The following is a 23,137-nucleotide window of genomic DNA, read 5'->3' on the forward strand; positions in this document are numbered from 1 at the left end:
TTCATTAATTTAAAAAACAATCGCAGTTCGTCAACAGCCTCATCATATCACACACTAAAATACATCACAATTGCAACACTTTAAAACATTCTAAAATTAATTAGGCCTAACAGATGATTAGTCAGGACAATCAAATTTGGGAAGAGACTAGAATTCATTGTTCAGATACTTAAATATTTTTACTTACATGTGTAGCGTTGTTGCTGCTTTAAGCCTTGGCATTTGGAGTATTAATTTTGTCCCTTTTGGACACAAAGCGAAATAATGTTTATATTGATTTCTTTTACTTTCAGCTATTTTTCTTTGCATTCTGAGAATATTATTTTTGGTTTGCAAAATTCTTCAATATACCGGGTGTTAGTTAATATTCTATGTTTATTTCTTTTAATTAATGTATGATATACTGAGCTAAGATTGTCGGTATCCGATCTGAATGAAATGATACAGATTAAAAAACATAACAATGCTATGAATTTCAGATCGGATACCGACAATCTTCTGCAATCACCTGTTAGGCATAATTAATTTTAGAATGTTTTAAAGTGTTGCAATTTTAGTGTGTGATATGATGAGGCTGTTGACGAACTGTGATTGTTTTTTAAATTAAGGAAATTTTTTTTTAACTCTCGGTTATTTTAGAAAAACTGATGGTGGTGGAAAAATACACCGAAACGTATTTTAATTGATAAATATAGACAACAAATGACTGAAACCCAGGAATTAATTTTGATTTGGAATTGAAACACAGTCAGGAAAGTATGTACAATTTAAAATTATTAGAAACTTTTTTTGCAAAAAAAATTATATCACTGTAATGTTTGCCATAGCTACTTTCTATATATCAACATTTAAAAAAAGTGAAAACTGTCTATTGAAAGAAACCGATGTTTGAGTGTATTCATATTTTAGGTGTGACTTGATGCGTGATGAATCTGACATCAATCGAGAGTGGGTGAGAAAACACGTGGAAAGTGCCAAACGTGCATTGGGTAATGTTGTTATTAAGTCTGATCCTACTAAAGATTTCGCTTATTCTGAAATCAACCAACTCAGTGTTAATTAGAAGAGTTTAGCCGCACGTTTCCTAACTATAATATATTATTATTTAATTAGCCGCAAAATTGAAGCAGAGCATCCCCCAAGGAAAACCAGTTATGTCTTCCAGCCAGTTCGCACGCAAGAACTTTTCTAGTTCTAGTATCTAGAAGACCGGAGCTAATTTGAATTAGTTTTTGTTTCAGGAGAGTATAAATTACTTAGTTTTTGTATACTTTTTGTCCATACAGGGTGTCCCGTAAACACAGTATCAAAAGGGTACAGCTATATTCTTTAGATCAAACGAAGACGCTCTGGCCTGACTTTTACTAGGCAAAAATATCGCAACAAAGTTTAGTTGAATTTTAATTAAATTCGCTGTAAATTTGTTCGTATGTAAGGCTTATGATGTGACGCAACAACCGAGTTCATCCGCTTGGACAAGTGGTGAATTCTTGAGTGTCTTGGTACAAAAGCTACCTGAACTTTTTATTTGGCGGCTGAAATCATGTGAATTTTTTGAGTTGATGCACTAATCCTCTTTTGATTTTTTTGTCCTCCGTTATTGAAAAAATATTTCTGTTCTCTTGTCGACTGAGAAATTGAGACTCATTAGTTAATAAATAATTTTACATTAAAAAACTTAAATTAAGTTTTATCTGAAATTGTTAACACCAAGCAAACAGAAACGTTTTTTGCGCAATAGCTATGAAAGCGACAATATTTTAGAAAGAGCCCAAAAAGGATTGGTGCATCAACTCAAAAATGATCAGCTGATTCCAGCTACTAAAGAAAAAGTTTGATTGGTTTTTATACCAAGACACTCCAGAATTCCTCACTTGCCAAAAGCGAATGAACTCGCTTGCTTCATCAAAACATGATTTTTTGATCGGAACAAATTTACAGTGTTTAATAAAAATCGATCGCACCATTCTTTCAATATTTCAAAAAAGAGTTTCGACCATCAATATCAGCGGAGCCACGTTTTTTCTTAAAAATCTCAGTACCTTTTTGATCATGTGCTTAAGGTAATAATACATATACTTTCATAAATATGAATATGTTTTAGCTTCAAGGAAAAAAGCTTATTTGAGCTCATATTATTAGAAAGCTTATTTTCAGGCGACTATTTAAAGCAAGCAAAATTTTTTAGAGTTCCGAGAATAGATTCACTTATTTGGCTTATTAGGCAATGATGGTTGAGTTGCGAGGATAAACACTTTTTTAATGCGTATAAGAAGATTTACTGTTCAGAGAGTGCTAAATATTTAATAGTTTTTCTTGCTCAAAAACTCTAAAAATTGCACTAAACCCCGCTATTGCGGCCAATTTTCCTATCACTATTAGAATCAATAATTTAATTCTACAGACTCCTCATAGATGAAACATTCACCATACATTTCAAAAGAATTCAAGTTATTTCACACTTCAACGTTAAGCGTTGTATATCTGGTTTTGGATGCCAAGTACCAAATCAACTCTTGGTCTGATAGTCTTTTGAGAATTGTGTACAAACCCTTAAGTGGGTTGGAAATTTTCATTAATGAAGCATTTAGGTTTGGTTTAGTGATCCAACAGTCTTATGCTTATCTCTTTGTAGATCGCTCTACTTTAAGGATTATTGAAACAGATTCTCAATTTTGATTAAAAATGTTTTTGTATCAATTGGGGAAATAGAACATGTTTAAACGGGTAGTAATATTAGGAACTGGTTATAATAGTTTTTCATATGTTTTAGTACAAAGTTTTTAGCGAATATTCAATAAAAACGTTGCTGAACCAGATTGTGCGCTTCAATTAACGTTTTTTTTTCGTACTAGTGAAACTGCTTGCTTGTTTAATGACTTAATTCCAGAATTTCAAAAGCACTTCCAGCAAGTCACTATTATTTCACTTAGTTGATGCTCAAACTGTTGTGCCTGAAGACGCAAAAGTGTTCCTAACTTCAAGACTGATAAATGTGAAATAGAACATGTTTAAACTTGCCATAACATTAGGAGCTGGTTGTGACCCCAGACTCAAAAAGCGAATATTTTTACATTTATATGAAAACAGTTATCGTAATGTGGATTGTGTGTTTTAAAATAGTGTTTTGCAATTCAAAAATAAAAAAAAATTGTAAGTTTTGTTTCTATTCGTAAAATTAGTTCTTTATCAACGTTAACATATAGGAGGAAGATTGTTCACACTGTACTGGCCTTTGGCTGGGCATGGCGGGCATTGCATACGACCAGACTTTCTATCGTATTCCCCTAAAACGCGCTTATTTAGCCATGGTTGAATTGACCATTCTTCAATTGTGACTTTACCTAAAAACGCCCCACACTGTTTGCAAAACAACTGAATCTGGCTGCTCTGAGGCATCAGAAACGGCAGGAAGCATACAGGCCAGCAGACCAACAAGCAAAGCGCACCTAATGGAGAATATGCCACCTGGAACCAAAGCTCAATTAGAACGGATCATTTTTTAAATCGTTCGGATATTTTGGACAATACCACACTCACCAGATGACCTACTTACTTCAACTTACTCTGTTTCGCTGCCTTCGGATGCAGGGCCTGTCCAGATTGGCGCACTGAGGACACATGACCCTTAAAGGTCCTGGTTTCCATGTTTCCACTGAAATTCCCCAACTTTCTCCATTTACTCACTAAAAAGCTACTTTATCCCCACCTGTAGTTTTGAAAACGCACTTGGGAGTCAACTGGATTTTGGGTTTAGCAAAAGTCTCACAGCTGCAGGGCAAGCCAGTTCTGGGACCTGAAACCATCGCACCCCGTAAAATAAGAACACCCTTGTATTTAGACGAAGATCCTTACATGGGGGTAATTTTTTGGAGGAAGAACTGCAACAGCACAAGTCTTCGGTCGAGAAATGGGTCATTTCAACATTGGGATGCTTCCGGATGAGATGCTCACCCAAAGTGCACGGACATTCTGGATTAAACGCTAGTTTTTCACCACATATTTGGCAGACGAGCGACGCGTCCATTCAACAATTCTTCCGTTTCTTGCGAAGCAGGTGAGACATTGTGGTGAAGCGATTTCGATTTTTTAATTTTGCATTTGAAAATTGATGATATTGACGGCCTCCAAACCGTCAAATTGACTTTATTTATCGGAATTACGRCAAGGAATGAGAAATCCAGATGATAATGTCTGATGAAGACACTTTTTGATATGATTATTTAACAGTTTATAGATGRTAAAAGTGCTAATTAGAATAATGGACGGAAGCGAGATTATTTAATCGTAGCTGGAATTGGTTTAATTTMATTTTTAAGAATTTGGTAGAAAAATAAAYAAGCCGAYTTCTTCGCGYCCCTGAAGAAGACTATCGAAGTTCGCCCTTGATTGTTAAGKTTTGGATAAAAGCYAATAAAACATGACGTGAATCAGTTGCAAAACTCCACATTATTTGACAATTTAYTGCAACAGATTTTTGACCCAGTCGTATACCGGATGTCCCAGAACTAGTGACCAAAATTGGAGCCGCTTTTACTGTGTTTGTTTGCGACAAATGAACAACTTTCCTTGGAACTATTCCGATAAAAAATTCGACTGATTTTTTACATTTGCAACACCAGTTGCAATGGAATTTCTTTAATGTAAAATACTATTTTATTTCGATTCCGATTTCTTCCGGCTGTTTCGTGTGCGATGAATATTTTTGCGAAACAATTTCAACAGCAAACGAATTTATTAATTATTTTACCAAATAATCAAAAGTGTGAAGCTTGGTCTAGCAGATATCAAATGTTTGTTCAGACTTGGACTTTCTAAATTGAGCCTTATTTTTGGCGGGTGGATTTTAATTAGTTTGAACCCCACTGTTTATAGCATTTAAGACAATACAGGGTGTTTGGACGCACAACTTGCCGAAGACACCACATGTTTGAGTATGTGTGCATTCAATTGGCTCTAACTTAATTTTCAAAACCTTTAACCAACTAGTATTTCGAAAACCGTTCACTTTTTGATTTGGAAAAATAGCATAATTCATTACGTTTTTACCGCAAAGAATCAGTGGTAGGCATTTATACAGGCTGAGAACATTGAATTCATCAATTATTTCGTTTTTGCTCTGAAGCCTAGAAGAACAAAATACAAAACCAATCAATGCCGTTGAAATTTTTAATAAACAATTTGGGCTTGGATAATCAGATTTTGAAAAAATGTCCATATAGATCAGATATCAACTTGAAACTCGTTCACCCTATAGGAGACACTTGACTCTTTAAACCCTGTAAGTTTAAATCAAATGACACTGAAGCTCGCTTCTTGCTCATCCTGTAAAACTCATCTGAGCCTTTGCTCAACTCTGACCAAATAGTAACTTGAAACTCGTACACCCTATAGAGGGTACTTGGCTTTGAAGCCCTTGAAGCCTTTGAAGAAGAATTTTTTTATTAAAATGGCACAAAAGCCTGATTTTTTCTACATTGTATTCGCAAGTGTACAAATGCGACCATTTGAATCAACACTGAACTGCACGCTCTTCTTTAAAAAATCATAATTTTTAATCCTGACTAGATAGCAACTGGAGACTTACACACCCTATTGAAGATTATCTATGCCGAAATTCTAGGAAATTTCATCAACGTCGTGCTAAATTTGGTGATTTTTGGCTTCATTGAAAACGTGGGTGTAGAAATGTAAATATTCACTCTCCGACACGCTCCTTAAAAATGCGCATTTTCCAATGCTGAGCAGATAGTAACTTAAAACTGATATACCCAATAGCTGTTACYCGACTTTAAAGTTCGRGTAAATTTTATTAAAAACGCATTAAAATGTGATTTTCCCACTCTGAAAAYTCAAGTATACAAATAGGATTATTCACTCAACTGAGCTTTTCTTTAAAAATTCATTATTTTCCATCCTTGCCAGAAAAACACTTGAAACGAATAAATTGTATAGAAGACTTCGAGGCTCTAGCAGATGCCATTAAGATTACTGTAAAATATGTTTTTTCCCCACTATAAAAACCCAGGTGTCTAACTGGAACTCTTCATTCAACCGCTCTTTGTTCAGTAAAACGTCCTAATTTTTAAACCTGACCAGAAACTCACTTTAAACTAATACACCCAATAGAAGATACTTGACACGGATGATCATCCATGAAATACAATTGAGATCAGACTAAAACCTAATTTTTGATCGCTTTGGAAACATCGGTTTAGAGATGGGGCTAATCATCCAACTGCAGGCACTTCTTCAAAAATTCTCACAAAACCTATTTTAACTTTAACACTCACAAAACCTATAGGAAATATTTGATTCTGAAGCTTCAAACAATTTCATTGGCATCATACTAAAATATTATTTTTCCCACCTTTAAAGCACAGGTATACAAATGGGACTATTTTCTACAACTGCATGCCTTTCTTAAAAAAAAATGGAATTCTAACCCGGACTATATAGCAACTTCGCATCTTGCACGTCCTATAGAAGGTTCTTTACTGGGTAACTCTAGAAAATTTCATCTGGATTGTGCTAAAACCTGAATTTGCCTACTTTTTAAACGCAGGTGTAGAAATGAGAATATTCTCTTTACTACACGTTCTTCTTTAAAAATAGGCATTTTCCAATGTTGACCAGATAGTGACTTGAAACTTTCACACCTTATAGAAAGTACTCGACTCTGAAGACCGAAAAAAAATCATTTAAAATGCAATAAAGTCTGATTTTGTTCCTCTTTGCAAACCCAAGTGTACAAATTGGACTATTCATTCAACTGCACGCTCTTCTTTAAAAATTGATTATTTTCAATCCTGACTAGATACTCACTTAAAACCCATAGATTTTGTAGAATATACTTGACTCTAAGAATGTAGCAAATGCCATTGGGATCACACTAAATTATGAATTTTTCCCACTTTAAAAACGCAGGTGTACAAATGCAAATATTCACTTGATTGTTCTTCTTTAAAAATTAGTGATTTTAAATCCTGACCCGACAGTCACTTGAAACTGATGCACTCTACCTTATTTACTTAAATTTGAAGCAAATGTGATTGAAAGAAGACTAAAACCTAATTTTTGATCACTTGGAAAGCTCAGGTGTTGAAACGGGGCATTCACTCAACTGCAAGCGTTTCTTCGAAAATTCGTAGATTTCAATCCGGACCAGACATCAACTTGAAACTCGCAAAACCGATAGAGTATATTTGACTCTAAAGTTTCAGGAAGTTTAATCTACATTTAACTAAAATAATATTTTTTGCCACTTTAAAAACGCAAGTGTGCACATGGAACTTACAACTCAACTGCACGCTATTCTTTAAAAATTCATTATTTTCAATCCTGACTAAGTACACATTTAAAACTCATAGATCCTATAGAAAATAAACTAGAAACTCTGAGAATGTGGCAAATGCCATTGGGATCACACTAAATTATGATTTTTTCCACTTTGAAAACGCAGCTGTACAAAATGTTAGAAAAAAATCAAAGACTGGAAGAAACAGTTGTAAGAAGCAAATACTCGTCGCAGAAACGCTCAAAAATTAATAACCAAAAAAGAAAAAGGTTGCAACGAAAAATATGGAAAGAATGTTACACCTTATTCAGTAGCACACTAATATGATTATCGTTATTAGAAGATGGGAAAGAGAAAAAGACTTTTTTTATTATTGTATAGCAAATCTTCATTCCAATTTTATTTCAAACGTTTTAAGCTCAGGCTTTACTGTTTACTTTACTTATAGCAGCTTTATCATCAGAGGGTCCATGACTTGGCTAAATCTACTACTCTCAGTTAACGCAGAAAGTAAAGGCGGAAATTAATTACTCAAGAAATTCCCCAAAACGGCGAATGAAAAACACTTTAACCCAGTGAAACTCGTCTTTATCAAGGGACGGTTTGAGCCGCAAAAACAACGTTCTTTCCGCACCAGCCCAATACTTGCTTTCCTAAAATGATCCAATAAAAACAGTGATTAACTGATATTGTTAAAATATCGAGAAAAGTAAATTATCAACGGAAAATATTGGTCTAAAGATTACAGATTAATAAAAAATATAGAGAAAATTTGGGGAATCGATTGCAATGGTTTCAATCGTAAACCTACACGTTTTGCATTCAGAAACGTTGGATGCAATCATTTGGATCATTTCTTACCGCAGGGATTTTTTTGCACAAAATGCATTTTTAGTGTGGTTTTATAGCATTTTTTGTTCTGTGTATTGTTGGCTAGTAAAGACAAAAAGTAAAAAAGTTATAGCTTATTACTTTCCACCAATGGTGTACTAATAAATAAGCAAATAAAATATTTATTAAAAATTATTTTAACAATTTGAATTGAAAGCCCTGCAGCTCCATTACTTGTGAGATTTCGGCAAACTAATTTATGAACTTCAGACTCATTCTGATGATATTCTATGTATCATTTAATTTTTTATCAGTATTTTTCAATAGAGCCCTGACAATAAACCTTAATGTGAAAACAGTGTGCTTAGGGATAAAGATACTTTCAACTAGTTATTGGAGTTCAATGAAGTGCAAACCTCAATTGATGTGAAAATAGCTTCAACGGTGAGAATTCCGAACTTAAGATTATCCAAATGGAGCCACTATTTTCAAGAACAGTTAGACAATGCGCCACCAACATGAAAGTTTATCGGAGTTAATACTTAGCTTCAGTTGTCTTCAATGATCTTGTGAAATTATGCTTTTTTAAAGCCTATTTCCTTTGAAGCCGATAGTTTGTGTATTAACAGAAGTTGACATGCGAAACGTGCTTAGACCATGTTCTAAAATTTCTGAACTTCGATAAGCAGACAAAAAAAAATTAGTAAAGAAAATTAAAAAAAAGTTTAGAATAAGTTAAAACAAGTATTTTTTTCATCTATGTGAAAAACACTAATTTCAGGCGAAGTGGTGGTTCAGCAAGATAACTTTTTTATGTTCATTTTAGAATAACTTTGCTGTCGTACTTGAGCTGTCCCTTAAAAATGCATTTAAGGTTTCATATGGCTTCAGAGTTTTTCCGAAACTACTTGTATTTTATAAAATTAATTAATTAATATATATCTCTTCCCATCTGTTCAAATTTGATTGCCTTTTATTTTTCATTCTTTAATTTTCGTGATTTGCTTCTTCTTTTTACCTGATTTCTTATCAAACAACTACTAACTGAATTATGCTCGCTCCATCTTATTTTCACTACCAAAAACAGACCTAGAAAATTTCAAAATTCTTAATTTTGTCGATCGTACTGCTGTTTTGCGATTCTTTTAAAATAAACCATCTGATCCTTTGAGTTAGAGATGCATTAGATTCCACATGTTTCTGATTTTGATCCCAATGTTAACTCAACTTGGTTATCTTCTTTCACGCTATTTGCAAAACGTTCGTCTCTCTATCCTAATTTTTCTTCACCTTCAGTTTTCTTTGCTTCACCTGGAACTATACGAAATTAAACGCAATTAAACCTGATTTCGTGTGTCTGTTTTAAAAAGTCGTGTTTTCGAAACCGTCCAGATAGCAACTTGAAACTCCCACACCTTGCAGACGATTCTTTGCTCTGAACCTCTAGAAAAGTTTATTTAATTCGCACTAAAGCCTGATTTTTACCCATTTTGTTAACGCTGGTATACAAGTGAGACTATTTGTTTAACTCTACTTTCTATAAAAATTCATAGTTTGCACTCGGGAAGTGATGGTGACTTCAAAGTTGCACACTCTATAAAATATGTTTGACTCTGACGCTCCAGAAAATTTCGTTCAATTCGCACTAAAATATGATTTTTTCTCAGGCGTGCTCATGTTTCTCAGAAATCTCAGATGTGCAAATGTGTAGTGCGGTTAAACTGCACGTTCTCCTTAAAAAAATCGAAATTCTCAATCCTGACCTACTTGGTCACTTGAAACTTGTATAACTGATAGTATTTTCTTGGCCCTGAAACAGTAAAAAACGTCATTATTATGATTTTAAAACCTGATTTTTGCCCGGGTTTGAAAACGCTGATGTACTAGAAAATATTCACTGAATTGCGCGATCTTTAGAAAATCCGTATTTATTACTCCCAACGAGATAATCACTTGAAACTGACACACCACATAGAAAATACTTGACTATGAACCTCTAAATATCATTGAGATCCCGCTAAAACTTGCTTCTTTTCCAGGACCAAAACGCAAGTGTATGAATTAGACCAAATATTCATCTGAACGTTATTTTTAAAAATTCCTAGTTTTCATTCCGGGCCAGATAATAACTTCAAACTCGCACATACTGTAGATAGAAGATACTTGGCTCTAAAAATGTACAAAATTGTGTTAAAATTGAACTAAACTTTAAATTTTCTCCATCTGGAAAATGTAGACAAAAACTGGGCAAATGTAAGCAAATGGGGCTATTGACTAATCGCACGCTATTCTATCAGGAGTCGTAATTTTCCAATTTTACCAGATAGTCACTTGAAACTGGTTCATCCTATAGAAGATACTGGATTTTGAAGCTTTAGGAAACGTCCTTGATATAATAACCGATTCTTTCGCGCTTGCTGAAAAAGCAGGTGTACAAAAGAGAATATTCATTCAAAAGCGCCTTATTCTTGAAAAATTTGTGGTTTTCAGTCAGAACCAGAGAATATTTCTTGAAAATCGCACTAAAATATGATTTTTCTCATTTTGAAACCGCAAGTGTACAAATGCGACTAATCACTTAACTGTACGCCCTTCTTCTAAAATTCCTAATTTTCAATTCTGAACGGGTAGTCACTTCAAGCTAGTACACCATGTAGAAGATACTTAAATCTGGGGCTCTAACAAATTTTATTCATACCACATCAAAATATGATTAAGTGAAATTTAAACATTAAAATAAAGAAATAAAAACAATAAGTAAATAATGAAAAATTCGTAGTTTTCAATTTGAACGAGATAGTAAGATGAAACTCGCAGGGCCTATAGAAGATACCTGGGTCTTAAAGACTGGAAACTTTTGTTGAAATCGCAAAGAAACCTGATTTTAGACGACTGTGTGAACACAGGTGTAGATATGGGCGTATCCAGTCAACTGCGCGATTTTTTACAAAATCGCCACTTTTAATTCCGACAGGATAGCAACTTCAAACTCGCACACCCTATAGAAGACTTTATACTCTGAAGCCTTAGGAAATTTCAGTCGGTTGCCGCTAAATTCTGATTTTTGCGCACTTGGAAAACGCAAGTGTACAAATGGAACTATTCACTCAAATGTAAGCGCTTTTTAAAAAATTCGTAGCTTTCAATCCAAACTCTGTAGTACGTTCAAACTAGAACACCCTGTAAAAGGTACTTAACTCTCAAGGTTTCGAAAATTTCATTTAAATCACACCCAAATCCCGTATTTTTTCTCACTTTATATTTGTCCTGTTTGGGGGTTTTTTGTAAACATTTTCAAAAAATCGACAAAAAGCTATTCTCAAGATTGTCCCTCTATCTGATTTTAAAACAGTATTAATAAAAACTGTAAAACTACCCATCAATGATACTTGATTTTTACAAAAGCCCATGAAATTACAGAATTATAATATATTCTTTTAGTCATGGAATTGTTAAGTCGGCGAGTTTCAGGCGAGTCCCTTTTAGAGCTTTTTCTTTGGGATATTTTCTTTTGGTGGTTAATTTTACCTGCAAATGGTTTTTTAACTTTCAAGACAACAAAAAAATTCACAATTCACCTTAATTAAAACCTTGTTTTATATCTTAACAAACTTTTCTGTGTGTTATATTGCAATCTGTTATAATATTCACCTTAGTTTGGTTGCTTCAATGGCTCAATTTTATTTTCATTTCTTGTTGTTGTTGAATGTTAATTCTTACGTCCATTTTCAATTCTCCTCACCGCTTTCTCCTTCAATTTCTCAGCGAATTTCTTTCTTTCTTCTACACTTCACTTTTTAACTTTCTCTCATCTGTACTTTTTCACACGTACACGTGTTGTCTTACACCCCCTTGTATACTAAACCCTTCAAAAATCTGACAAAATGGATTAAAAATGTTGTGTGATAGTGACATTCGGATTTTGTCGAGCGGTCGAAATAATGATTAAATTTCCATCGAGTGATGAGCAATGAAAAAGACAGCAATGACGAGATTGGAAAATCCACTTCGAGCACCTCAGAAGTGGTGGACAGCACAGATCTAACAACATCAATTGAGCCAAACATCCTAAGCTCAGAACCGCAAAGCGATGAAAATGAAGAGGTGAGTGGAATCTGAGACATTGAACTTCAGCTTTCAGTTTGTCGCTATATTTTGGAGATAGATAACGCTTGAAGAGAATGTTCAAGAACCAACAACTTCGACACGGAATTTTACAGACGCTTCATCAATCGACGAACCCGATGTGAGTCGTTTGACCAGCTCACAGCCTAATCTTGGCACACCTAAGGCTGATGTGTATTTGGTGCGGACTCCTGGTGCATGATTCGAGGTGAGGTTGCTCTAACTGCCCACTAAAGGCGGCTTTTTAGCTGGAGGTTTAGTAAACTCCACCAATGCTATGCATGGGGAAATCTTTCTGAAGAAAGTGAGCTCTAAAAAGAGTGTGAAGCGCATTCCTCCCTCGTATTCGACGGTCCTCAAACTGGGCCCAGCCCTCAGCGACTTTGCCTCTGATGCTTATCCTTCTATTCCATTTATCACTCGACAACCTCCTCCTTCATATGCGGAGGTTCATGGAGGCTGGGACGAAAACCCCAGTATAGTTTCAGGTAATTCGTTAAAGTAGATTTTGCTTAGGTTTCAAAGCAGTGGCGGCTGGTGCAAGATGCTATTTTTGAGTCAAAGGCGAAAAATCTTATGAGAAAGAATGAAAATACAGCAATAAACACAGATAAACACTCAAAATTAAAATGAAATTATACAAGCTTTGATTAGCAGTTTTTGGTGTTCCTTGTACCAATTTATTAAATTGGGCATCGATCGCGGTGTTAGGGGATCTAATTAAATTACTTTTTGAGTAGAGTTCGAAAATGGTAAACTCGAAAAATTAGCAGTTTGAGTCAATTTTTAATCAATTTTATTTAAATTGGTTTATTAACTGGAAAATGACTTAAATATACATAAACTAGTAAGCATTTTCTAATTACATTTTGCTGAGACAAGACAAACTCTTATAACTGCCGTTTTCTTTGACAGGTTACTTAATAAACAGTTAATAAGTTTTAAATATTTTCTCGCTTCGATAATCGATAATATATTTTATATTAGTTTGATGGGGTTTTCACATTCAGATGATGATGGCGTCGATTTCAAAGTTTGTGAATTTTCAAAAAAATCAGCCTGAAATGTGTTTTTCTTTAAAGTCACCGAGTTTGAATGCGCCCAACGACAAATTCGAACTGCAAAAAATTCGCAAAAATAAACGCAATTTGCATACTTTTGTGAGCAAAATTCTGTTCACTTTATCTGGAATTTTCCTATAACCGGAGTTGAAAATGTATTATGGAAAACATTCACTATACCTAAAGTACCGATTACTGGAGTTGGAAAGTCACAAAAGCGTGTACTTCATACACGGGCTCCACCGTATTTCAACATACTTAGGATTAGCTTAGAAATAAATTAGAAAAAACCAAACCTAAAGCGCAAAACACACAAGTGAAGTCGGCCATTAGAATAAGCTACACTCACGATCCCCTCGACCTGACAAAACAAAGCCGCCGTTTATGTGGAGGGTTTGCTGCATTTAGGCCAGCGCCGATCGCTTTATTGAGTAGACGAGTAGTATCGGTTGTTTGTCGATATTGAATTTTTGCGCGACTTTGTAGCAGATTACCGCGCAACGAGTATGCTTTAAAAATTATAATAATATTGTGTGTGAGCGATTCCGTTTTATGTGTAGGTATTGCCAATTTCTTCAAAATTATTAAATGTATTTTCAATTAAAGTAGTTTTTAATTTAATTAGTTTGAAGAATTAGTTAGAATAAAATGTAATTTACAAGGACAGGGTAGACAATTATTAGATGATATTGCTGGAAAATTTAGGTTTTGCAAAATTAAAACAAATCGGGAGACGACCTGGAGCCGCCACTGCTCTTAATTTAGAGGTATATTTTAGATTTACTGTAGGATCTCACAAAATTGACTTATCTTTGCATAATTTATTAGTTTAATAGTAATATTGAACGCAACTGCTTCGTATTACATACTTACATTTTTACCTCTCTACTAATTAAAATAAGTATAAATAATTCGTTTTTATAATGAGAAGTGGCTTTTGATAACAAACGCAGAGAAAGTCTTGAAAGAAAGAAAATACAACTTGAAAATGTCGTTTTTTTGTAATTTGACGTGAAAAGTAACAAACAGTTATAGCCAAAGTTGTATTGTTTTAATTTTAATACAAATTTTACATGATTCAGTAAGTAAACAAGTGTATACTAACACGATTTACTTACTATAAAAAATGTAATAAATTTAAATCAGTTAAATTAAAAAACTAAGCCAGAAATAACCGCATTTGCACCCACGTGATAATAATAAAGTAACTGGAAATTTTATTAAAAGAAAAGCCAACACTTTTTCGACCAAATGTAGAAGAAAATGATGAGATTATCCAAGAAACATGGTAAAGTAAAAGTGAAAAACGGCATGTATAAAAATAAATAAGTACATAATGTAATATTGAAGTGGTCTTAAATTAAATTAATATGAAAAGATTTTATGTGTAAAGTGGCTTTTTATAGCAAAAGTAGAGAAACTCCGGTTTAATTAATTCCAAACGCCTGTTAATATTACTATCATTTGAATATACAGGATGCTCGTTAAGTACCTCTACGTATCTCTCGAAAGTATACAGGGGAGGTAAAAAAATAAGGCTTGTTTTTATAAAAAAAAATTTTTAACGTCTCCCTAACGTCTTTAGAAAAAAAGAGTAATACTCTAATTTGCAACAGGTCCTAAAGCTCTTAAAACTTTAACAGATACATTTTTGCATAAAAAGCCACTCTTCATTAATTTTTCTTATTTATCAATCGATTTTTCTTTAAGCAGTTTTAAATAATTTGCCGGAATGAACGTAAACTACTTTTTACTTTGGTAAATGTCCATTTTGAGCTGTCTTTAATAGCAAAAATTGAATTAACATGTTTAAGTAAGTAGATAAGAATGCTAATATTAAGAACAAAAATAAGGCAAAATAAGGGAATTAAATTGAGTAGTAGAATAATGTCGGTTGCTTGTTGCGAATCGAACTTTTTAAGGAATTTCTGGGTTACGGGACGCAAGTTCTACTTAAAAAATAATTAAGTGAGAGATTCGGTTTTTGTGTATTATTGATAATTACGAAATGTGAGCTGTCAAAATATTTTTAAATACTTTTAAAATAAGGTAAAGTTCATTATGATCAGATACTACTTTTGACTGTTTTTCGCCAAAAATTGCAATAAAACCCTAAAATTACCAGCAGCCACTGCCGTTAATAAAGAGATACAATTTCGGTTTTTTGGCTTTTGAAGCTCAATGTGTGCCATGCTTCAGGACTACTTGTGGCAGTTTCTTTTAACAGTGCAACTATATTTTTTTCAGCTGATTCCTATTCTCTAGGGCCAAACCCGCTTTATATTTCCTGTCCCCGATGTCGGACAATCGTGATATCGGACATTCACACTGAAAGATCCAACCTGTCCTACATAATATCGGCAGTTCTGTGTGTTTGCCTCTGCTGGCCCTGCTGTTTGCTGCCTTTCTGCTTGAAATCGTGCAGGAACACTTATCATTTTTGCCCCACCTGCCACTACTATTTGGGCGTCTACCGACCATGCTGAATAAACTCTTCAAAAAAAAAAAGTTGTTGATTTTTACTGGTTGTTTATAAATGCGATCATCTCCCGTAGCAGATTATGTGATTCTCCAACTGGTAGTTCTATCTCTTGAGCATCCACGTCAGAGTACATCCAGCGTCGCGACGCCTCCAGAAGACGCCGCTCAGTTACAAACCGACGTCGACGTCGGCGGCCCTACATCAGTTTTGCGGCCGGTTTTTTTCTAGTTCGAGTCATTTTCCGACGGTGGACAGTTTTTGCGCCAAAGAATTAGCGGAGTTTTATCATTTGTTAATGGAGTTTGGAAGTTTTCCCTGTGATCATTCCAAGTGATTTGTTGGGCAGTTATGTGAAGTTTTGCAAAGTTTTTCAACAGATTGCTGGCAAGGTAAGTCGCAGTGAGTTCGAGTTTACCGTTTTTAATTTTTATGGTTACTTCTTTGCTTCTTATCAAGATCACTGCGCCAGTCTGGAAAACTGCTCTAATTTCCATCAGTGCCAGTTTAAAATTTTTATTCTTGGTTTTCAACAAAAAGTTGAAATTTGATGTTGCAAAAATCATTTTCTACCCACATCGTTGTAGGGCGATGGGGCGACGATTCATCCCACTTTCTGTCGGTGAAAAAGTCCTTATTTGCTTTACAGCTAGATTACTACGACCGTGTTTACCCTTGCCAACTTTTCTATGCTCATTTGTGCGATGACCCAGCAAATGGCGTCGATTTGCTTGATAGCTTATGTTATCTCGTTTAATTAACAATTTCTATTAAACATTTACGGGAACGTACACCATTTATTGCTGCATACGAGCATAAGCTGAAAGTAAGCCTTGGAGAGTGTGTGATTTTTGCTGAACATAAATAATTGGCAGGTGTTTAAAAAGGGTCATTCAATGGATTATTTTGTCCCCTTGGTTGTTTAAAGTTAGTTTTGTTAAAATTGTAATTAAATTTATTGCCATCACTCAAATTGAACCAAAAGAACATATATGAAAATATCGTATTATACAAAAAGCTTGATCTCACTAGAATGTGAAAAAATAGAAACGCTTTTATTGCAAACTCACAAAGACCAAGAAATCTGCACAAAATTCGTCACCTAAATATCTAAAGCCTTATACAGGGTGTCCGAGAATTTTCTGACTGAAGAAGACCGCACAAGTTGGTATTAATAGCTTGTTTTAAATGGAGCATTCTACGTGAAATTATAAATATATTTCATACCTATATCTATGTATATCTAACGGCTTTTGAAATATTTGATATTTTTTTTCAAAAATAACTCTTGCAGACGTTAGAGTAATTACAATTCGTGCCTATTAAGAAAAAAATACACTTTTTCAAACAAAAACCCCAATTTCGATAATTCTTCAAAGTTAATTTTGTCAGATTATGTTTTCCAAAAGTATTTGGTTTTCAAAATTTTGCGGATTTTAAATGCAGTTAGGAAAATTATTTTTGCATGCTCTAATAGGAAAAGCATAGAAATTGGATGACCCGTGACAATCCACTGATTTAACCTTTATTCCTTCCATGCAAGTTTTTTGATGCTTATTTCATTGCATTTTAGAACTAATGTTATTTTTAATGCTTTGTTTCTTATCACAGTTCAGTATTGAAGCAATATTTAAGAAAACGGATTTTTCATCTCCCATAACCGAACCAAATTGAACTTTCTTGCCCTTACATAACTCGGAAACCATCAACGGAAACCAGATAATTGCGCTTCCGTTTCACAAGAACCCCCTTGCTAAACTGAAAGCACAATGGAACTAATCAACTCTCAGCAATCAGACGTATTTTTTTCTATAACTTCAACAGACACTCAGTTCAAGGTACCAATTACCCGATTTAAATAGTTTTCATTTGGGTTTATAGTTTACTTATTTGGCTCTTATTTCCAGTGAAATAAATGTTGATTCGCTACTCTTCATGGCAATAATGAGCAAAATACAGTCAGGTTTTTATCAGTTTTTAGGCACTTTGTGCGTAATTTTTTATTTAAAGCCAAAATCTTGTGAATCGTTTTGAAACGGCATCCGTTTGTCAGCAGTTGCTCTAGTTAAAGTCGTTTTCATCTTCGACATTTTTTAGAATTTAATGCACTTACTTAGTTGTTCTGCCGAACCATTTGGGCACGACACTATACGAAATTTCTTTTGTGTTTGTAAGCTTTTGAGTAGCGCAAAGTCAAAACGTTTTATAAAAAAAAACAAAGTTAAAATCGCACAGCAATTAGTAGATTTGTTGCAATTTTTCTAATCTCTACGAGAAAATAATGATTCAAAAATACAATTGTGCAAAAAAACACGCAGTTTCAAAAGAACTGACTAGATTTCGAATTCCTTTCCTTGATTTTCTCGAAGAAACGTAAAAGTGGGTCTGTTTTCTCCACTATTTGGCATGGAAAATAAAAAATCACCGTTTGTTGCCCTTGGGATAATAGCCAAATAATTAGGCTACAAATTACAAAAAAATATATCAAACTCGGCAAATTAATATAACAGTTAGCAGATTTAGAAATTTGTACACGTGAATACGCAAAGGCAGAAAGCACTATTGGATCCCTAGTCTATTTAATCAGTATTTCATTGGTAAGTCTTCGATATCCTTAACAGAACCTCACCGGTTTTCTTCAAAAGTACGTTCGATCAAGGCTTTTGACACCGTATAACTGGGAACAAAGCCGAAGCGCTATTCCGATGAAACAAAGAAATCATGCTTCAATTTAAAATTTATTTTCGATCAGCCATAAACCTTTCCTTCTACCCACGCCAAGATGTCGATGCGAATCAAATATATTTTTTTATTTCACCGAGGAGGCTTTCTAAAGAATGAAAAGTGATCGGCAATAAGCAGGAAATGCTGAGGATTTTTTATGAAAAAATGCGCACCCAAATGTTTGGATCCGTGTGAAATTAACATGAAAAGAATCAGATGTAAATCGAACCGAAAACGGATTTTTCCAATCAAACTACAGGAATTTAAATTTTGATCAATTTGATTTAAAAATTTGCAATTGAAGAGTGTAATTATGTAACGGCTTAAGTAATTATTCTAAGTGCTTTAACGCCAATAACTAGGGTTTTATGCCTACACAGGGTGTTTTACGAAAATGAGAAAGAAGAAATACAGTTTTCAAAATAATAATTTAAATAATAATAAAACAAATAATTTTCAAAACATTCCGGCCTCGTTGAAGCTGCTCTGACCTCTGCATCTAAAATATATAAAAAAATACCTTTCAGTTGTACCGGAGGTCGCTTAATTGAAATAGAACGCCCTGTATTTTCCTATAAATTTTTTAAAGTTTTTCCAAAGATTTTGATACTTTTTATGCAATAAGTTTAATTTTGATCTCTAAAGGTTTTGGAAATATTTGCATTTTTTCATCACAAAAGACAGATGTGTACCGATACTGGACAATGGACAAAATATTCTGCAACGAGGATTTGCAGTCATAAAAAAGTGTAATTTACTCATGCAGGCATGTATTAATTCATATACAGATTGATCCTAAAATATGTTAATTTGCGTTGTGTGTTAACTAAAACTTAACTTAAAAAAAAAACATCCAGAAAAGGCAAAAATATCTGGTTATTCTTGAAATATAACTAATGTATTTATATGTAAGAAGCACTAATCATAATTTTTTATTTTTTTTTAAATTAGTTTATTTTATATTATTTTTAACTAAAGGCAAATTTTTAGTGGCTAAGCGGACCCACAATTTTTGGAGTTAGAAAAAATGATTGGCCCGCTTAGACACAAGAAATGAACCTTTGATTGGATATGTTCTCTCTAAAAGACCTTAATTTGTGTGATTATTTTTAACATTAACAAGGGATAATCGCCCTATTTATAATTAAATTGGATTTTACGATGGTTCGAGGTCAAGACGTAAAAAGGCAAACCAGGTATTTCCGGTTTCATAATGGCAAATAAAGAAAATTAGCGCAATTTGCAACATTTACACGTGGAAATTAAAATTTTGAATACAATTTTTAAAAGGAGGTTTAAAAAACTTAGATTCAACAATAAAACCTTGTGTAAAATAACATAAACTGTTCTTGTCTGGACTAATTTTTATTGTTCATACTTAATATTTTTGCATCGGCAAAGTGTTAATGTTCGTGGTTGCATCTGATTTGTATTTTTATTAAGGAATTACAGTATTTAAACGTAATATTTTTTTTCTTATACGTTGGCGCTTCACACATTTTTGTGTACAAATGAAATATTGAACAAAATAGCTTAATGTGGTTGATTAATGACTAGCCGAAGGACTGTTAAAATACATTTTCATCCAATTCTTTAAAGAGAATTTTCAGCTGAAAGCACTGGCTTGTCTACACCAAACAGACATTTTCTTTAATCTTGCTTAGCCTTGTAAGAGCAGCTAAAATATTTGCTGTAGCAGAATTTCATCGTGAAATTCCTTCCTGGCTAGAGGAATGTTCACAAAATCTGCCCTAAATGTTTCACATTATCACTTTCTCGAGTAATTGCCGATTCATGGCATAAATAATTGAGAATTGCTTTCCAAACTTCTTCGGCACCAAGAACGAACTGCTGCTTGAGACAGTGATTTAGAAGGGAAAAAATCTGAATGGAACACTATGCAAAAGGGAACAAAGGATAATAAAGGTAGATGCGAATTTTATTAAAATCACCGACAATTACATCTCATGCTCGTTCAGTTCGCTTGTTTGGTTTAGAAATTTGCTTAGTGAATCGCAAACGCAATTTATACTCTTGGGTGTATAAATTCTCTCGGTTTGTTAACGCACGTGCGGAAATGAAGATAATTTTATTAAATAGTGTGCTCGCTACACTGACAAATTCCTAAGGATAAAACATTTTGAGACCATCTGAGGATAATCATTTTTTATTAATTATTTGGGGAGCATTTTTCATGTCGCATCCAAAAATCAATTAATTTTTAAAATAATTTTCTCCTTTAAATGTACATGTATAACTTTTCCTTCTAGTTTCCAATATTGTAGAGTATTTTTTGGTAGCAGAACATTTTTTTGGAAATTATTTATGTTTTGTTGGAACAACAAGCTCAATGCCGCACTGCATTGCAAAAATTTGTAAAAATATAGATTCTGTTAAATTTGCCAAGTCAGGAAAAACTAGAAACTTTTACCTTAAAATTTATTATTGTTTCGAAAGTCCACTAAAGGATATAAATTAAATGCATTTTTTTCATTGTGAATAGACAAGAAAAATGAGCAATGGGCAGAAAGACCGATTGGGTCGACAGCCTTTTTCTGTAGGAAATAAAGATTATATATATATGAGCAATTATATGGTTGAATTAACGAGAACAACGATTTTATTACGCTTAAGTTAAGTACATACTTTCCTGACTGTGTTTCAATTCCAAATCAAAATTAATTCCTGGGTTTCAGTCATTTATTGTCTCTATTTATCAATTAAAATACGTTTCGGTGTATTTTTCCACCATCATCAGTTTTTATGTGTAGCGTTGTTGCTACTTTAAGCCTTGGCATACATTTTCAAAAATAGATCATGTTTTCATAAAAATGTATGCCTTAAAGGCTTAAAGTAGCAACAACGCCACACATAAAAACTGATGATGGTGGAAAAATACACTGAAAAATACACCGACAATAAATGACTGAAACCCAGGAATTAATTTTGATTTGCCTTAAGTTAAGTCCATTCGATAAATCCAGCAAATAAAAAAACTACCCAAACACAATCTAACGAATGAAAAGTTTTTTCTATCTTACATTGGAAGAAAGAGCATTGGAAGAAAGAGAAAATGGCCCGTATAATTTCATGGTGCCATTAAGAAACAGGCAATTTTGCTGAATCGAATTGCTAACGTTAAATGGGCATTTTTCGGGACTTAATTGGGATTATTTGCCGCATAATTAGGCAATTATAATTCGTCAAAAAACGGGTTTTCTCCTGGAAATTAAACATCTTTAATTACAGACTGAATGAAGTTGGATTTATTGGTTTAAACCTTTAAAATCAATTTGTTTTGCTTGTAACTGACGAAAAAAAATTTTTGGCAGGACTGAAAATACAAATCACTTCAGTCTTCCGGTGATGTTGCTACTGAGACGAGGATATTTGAATGTTTTTAGGGGCGTACTCCCTAACTTTGAAACTCTCGTGATTTAAAGCGTGTTGGGTTTAAAACTATTTAGGCAAGCCAAAGAAAGATTCTCGGGAGATAAAATGAGCACTTCAATTCAACCAAATTCTCAAAAGTTTCCCGATTTTAAGAGTTTTTAAGTTGAATGTTAAAAATCACACTTGTTTTCTTGTTTGTCTAAATGTTATTTGCTGCAAAATGTTATGGGTATATTGGCAGGTTGAAAATATGTGGTCAGATTACGTTTATTGAAATTGTGTGATCGAATGAAGAAAAAGCAGCCAAACGGTCCAAATGCAAATAAAAAATCCGCCTGAAAAACCAAAGGGACAATTTCCATATTTATTTGGCTCGCCGTCAATTCGGAACGATATTTTTCCGTTAGGAGTTCAGGAGATTGATCAATGTGGACATTGCAAGAGTCAAATTTAATACGACGCGACAAACGAGACTTTTTCACATTTCTAAAGGGAAATAGAAAAAAGTAACGACGAATATTTCTGCATGCCAAAATTGTATATTCAAGTGATTAGACTGCAGTTAGTGATAAAAATGCCCCACAAGCCCTGCAGACGTGCTTTGCATGGCAAATCTTCCTCAAACAGCCACGAAACAGGAAGATACTGATCGTTTGAAACACAAATCGTGGAAACGTTATGCTTTGGTTTACAAATGTGACTTGAGTTCTTGCCGGAGTTATGCAGTTGGGACAGGTCACGATTTTTTCTTCACTAGTTAGGCTCCACATTTGGTTTTGTCTTGAATTGCCAAAAATTTCAATTAGTCGATTCTATTTTCGATTTAAAAGTGACAACTTCAGAATCTTTGTCAACCTGATAAACAGTTTTAGAAGGAGCGTCTAAAATTTCTTACAGACATCGCCATATGAAAAGTGCCCAAGTACAGAAAGGGAATTTTTTCAGGACAACAAGAGGAACAGATTGTAACTGAAAATAATTTTGCCTCTGATTTATTCTGCTTAAAAACTGTTTAAATTTAAGGTCACCAAAATTGTGATGAGCAAAACCGAAGCATGGAGTTTTAGAAAAATCAATGCACTTACGCAAAATTCACTCGTTATATCGTCATTCTGGACTTATACTATACATATATTATATGGAGACTTTAAATTACAAGAAGTACCTACAAGAACAAAACAACCCTGAAAAATTTGTTGCAAATCCATTTTTAACAAGAAAATGTTG

The 23,137-nt window shown here is 33.8% G+C and overlaps 3 protein-coding genes across 6 annotated transcripts in view; 2 read left to right on the top strand and 1 right to left on the bottom strand.

Moving 5' to 3' along the window:
- Positions 1-1,531, top strand: part of LOC109535910 (E3 ubiquitin-protein ligase RNF216) — a 9,523-nt gene extending 7,992 nt beyond the window's left edge. For both annotated transcript variants that reach the window (XM_048669784.1, XM_048669785.1), the window contains 2 exons: positions 910-989; positions 1,114-1,531. In XM_048669784.1, the coding sequence (XP_048525741.1) occupies positions 910-989; positions 1,114-1,205 (172 nt within the window). In that variant the 3' untranslated portion in view covers positions 1,206-1,531. The remainder of the gene's footprint in view (positions 1-909; positions 990-1,113) is intronic.
- A 1,616-nt stretch (positions 1,532-3,147) lies between these two features.
- On the bottom strand, positions 3,148-4,457 carry LOC109535911. 2 transcript variants are annotated; one of them, XR_002171774.2, is made up of 5 exons: positions 3,856-4,457; positions 3,710-3,796; positions 3,557-3,655; positions 3,345-3,468; positions 3,148-3,287 (listed from the first exon to the last, which is right to left on the bottom strand). XR_002171774.2 is itself a non-coding variant. In XM_019901953.2 (5 exons), the coding sequence occupies exons 1-5, from the start codon at positions 4,025-4,027 to the stop codon at positions 3,196-3,198; spliced, it is 564 nt and encodes a 187-aa protein (XP_019757512.1). In that variant the 5' UTR covers positions 4,028-4,450; the 3' UTR covers positions 3,148-3,195. The 2 variants fall into 2 exon arrangements, 1 of the variants encoding a protein (XP_019757512.1); XM_019901953.2 differs by having other exon boundaries at positions 3,567-3,655; positions 3,856-4,450.
- Positions 4,458-12,012: 7,555 nt separating this feature from the next.
- Positions 12,013-15,824, top strand: LOC109535859. Of its 2 annotated transcripts, none has more exons than XM_019901874.2 (4): positions 12,013-12,232; positions 12,294-12,447; positions 12,502-12,741; positions 15,580-15,824. In XM_019901874.2, the coding sequence occupies exons 1-4, from the start codon at positions 12,092-12,094 to the stop codon at positions 15,798-15,800; spliced, it is 756 nt and encodes a 251-aa protein (XP_019757433.2). In that variant the 5' UTR covers positions 12,013-12,091; the 3' UTR covers positions 15,801-15,824. The 2 variants fall into 2 exon arrangements, with proteins under 2 accessions (XP_019757433.2, XP_019757432.2); XM_019901873.2 differs by having other exon boundaries at positions 15,562-15,822.
- The last annotated feature ends 7,313 nt before the right edge of the window (positions 15,825-23,137 follow it).

Source organism: Dendroctonus ponderosae, unplaced genomic scaffold (assembly GCF_020466585.1).
Source record: "Dendroctonus ponderosae isolate FM_Combo_2020 unplaced genomic scaffold, Dpon_F_20191213v2 Dpon_F_20191213_9, whole genome shotgun sequence".
NCBI classification, from domain to species: domain Eukaryota; kingdom Metazoa; phylum Arthropoda; class Insecta; order Coleoptera; family Curculionidae; genus Dendroctonus; species Dendroctonus ponderosae.

Coding starts and splice junctions, on each gene's coding strand:
- LOC109535911 (XM_019901953.2), bottom strand. CDS start 4,027: ATGGACGCGTCGCTCGTCTGCCAAATATGTGGTGAAAAACTAGCGTTT. Junction 3,797..3,855: donor CTCCAAAAAATTACCCCCAT/GTAAGGATCTTC, acceptor CGATGGTTTCAG/GTCCCAGAACTGGCTTGCCC. Junction 3,288..3,344: donor ACAGTGTGGGGCGTTTTTAG/GTAAAGTCACAA, acceptor AGCGCGTTTTAG/GGGAATACGATAGAAAGTCT.
- LOC109535859 (XM_019901873.2), top strand. CDS start 12,092: ATGAGCAATGAAAAAGACAGCAATGACGAGATTGGAAAATCCACTTCG. Junction 12,233..12,293: donor AAAGCGATGAAAATGAAGAG/GTGAGTGGAATC, acceptor TTTTGGAGATAG/ATAACGCTTGAAGAGAATGT. Junction 12,742..15,561: donor AAACCCCAGTATAGTTTCAG/GTAATTCGTTAA, acceptor TATTTTTTTCAG/CTGATTCCTATTCTCTAGGG.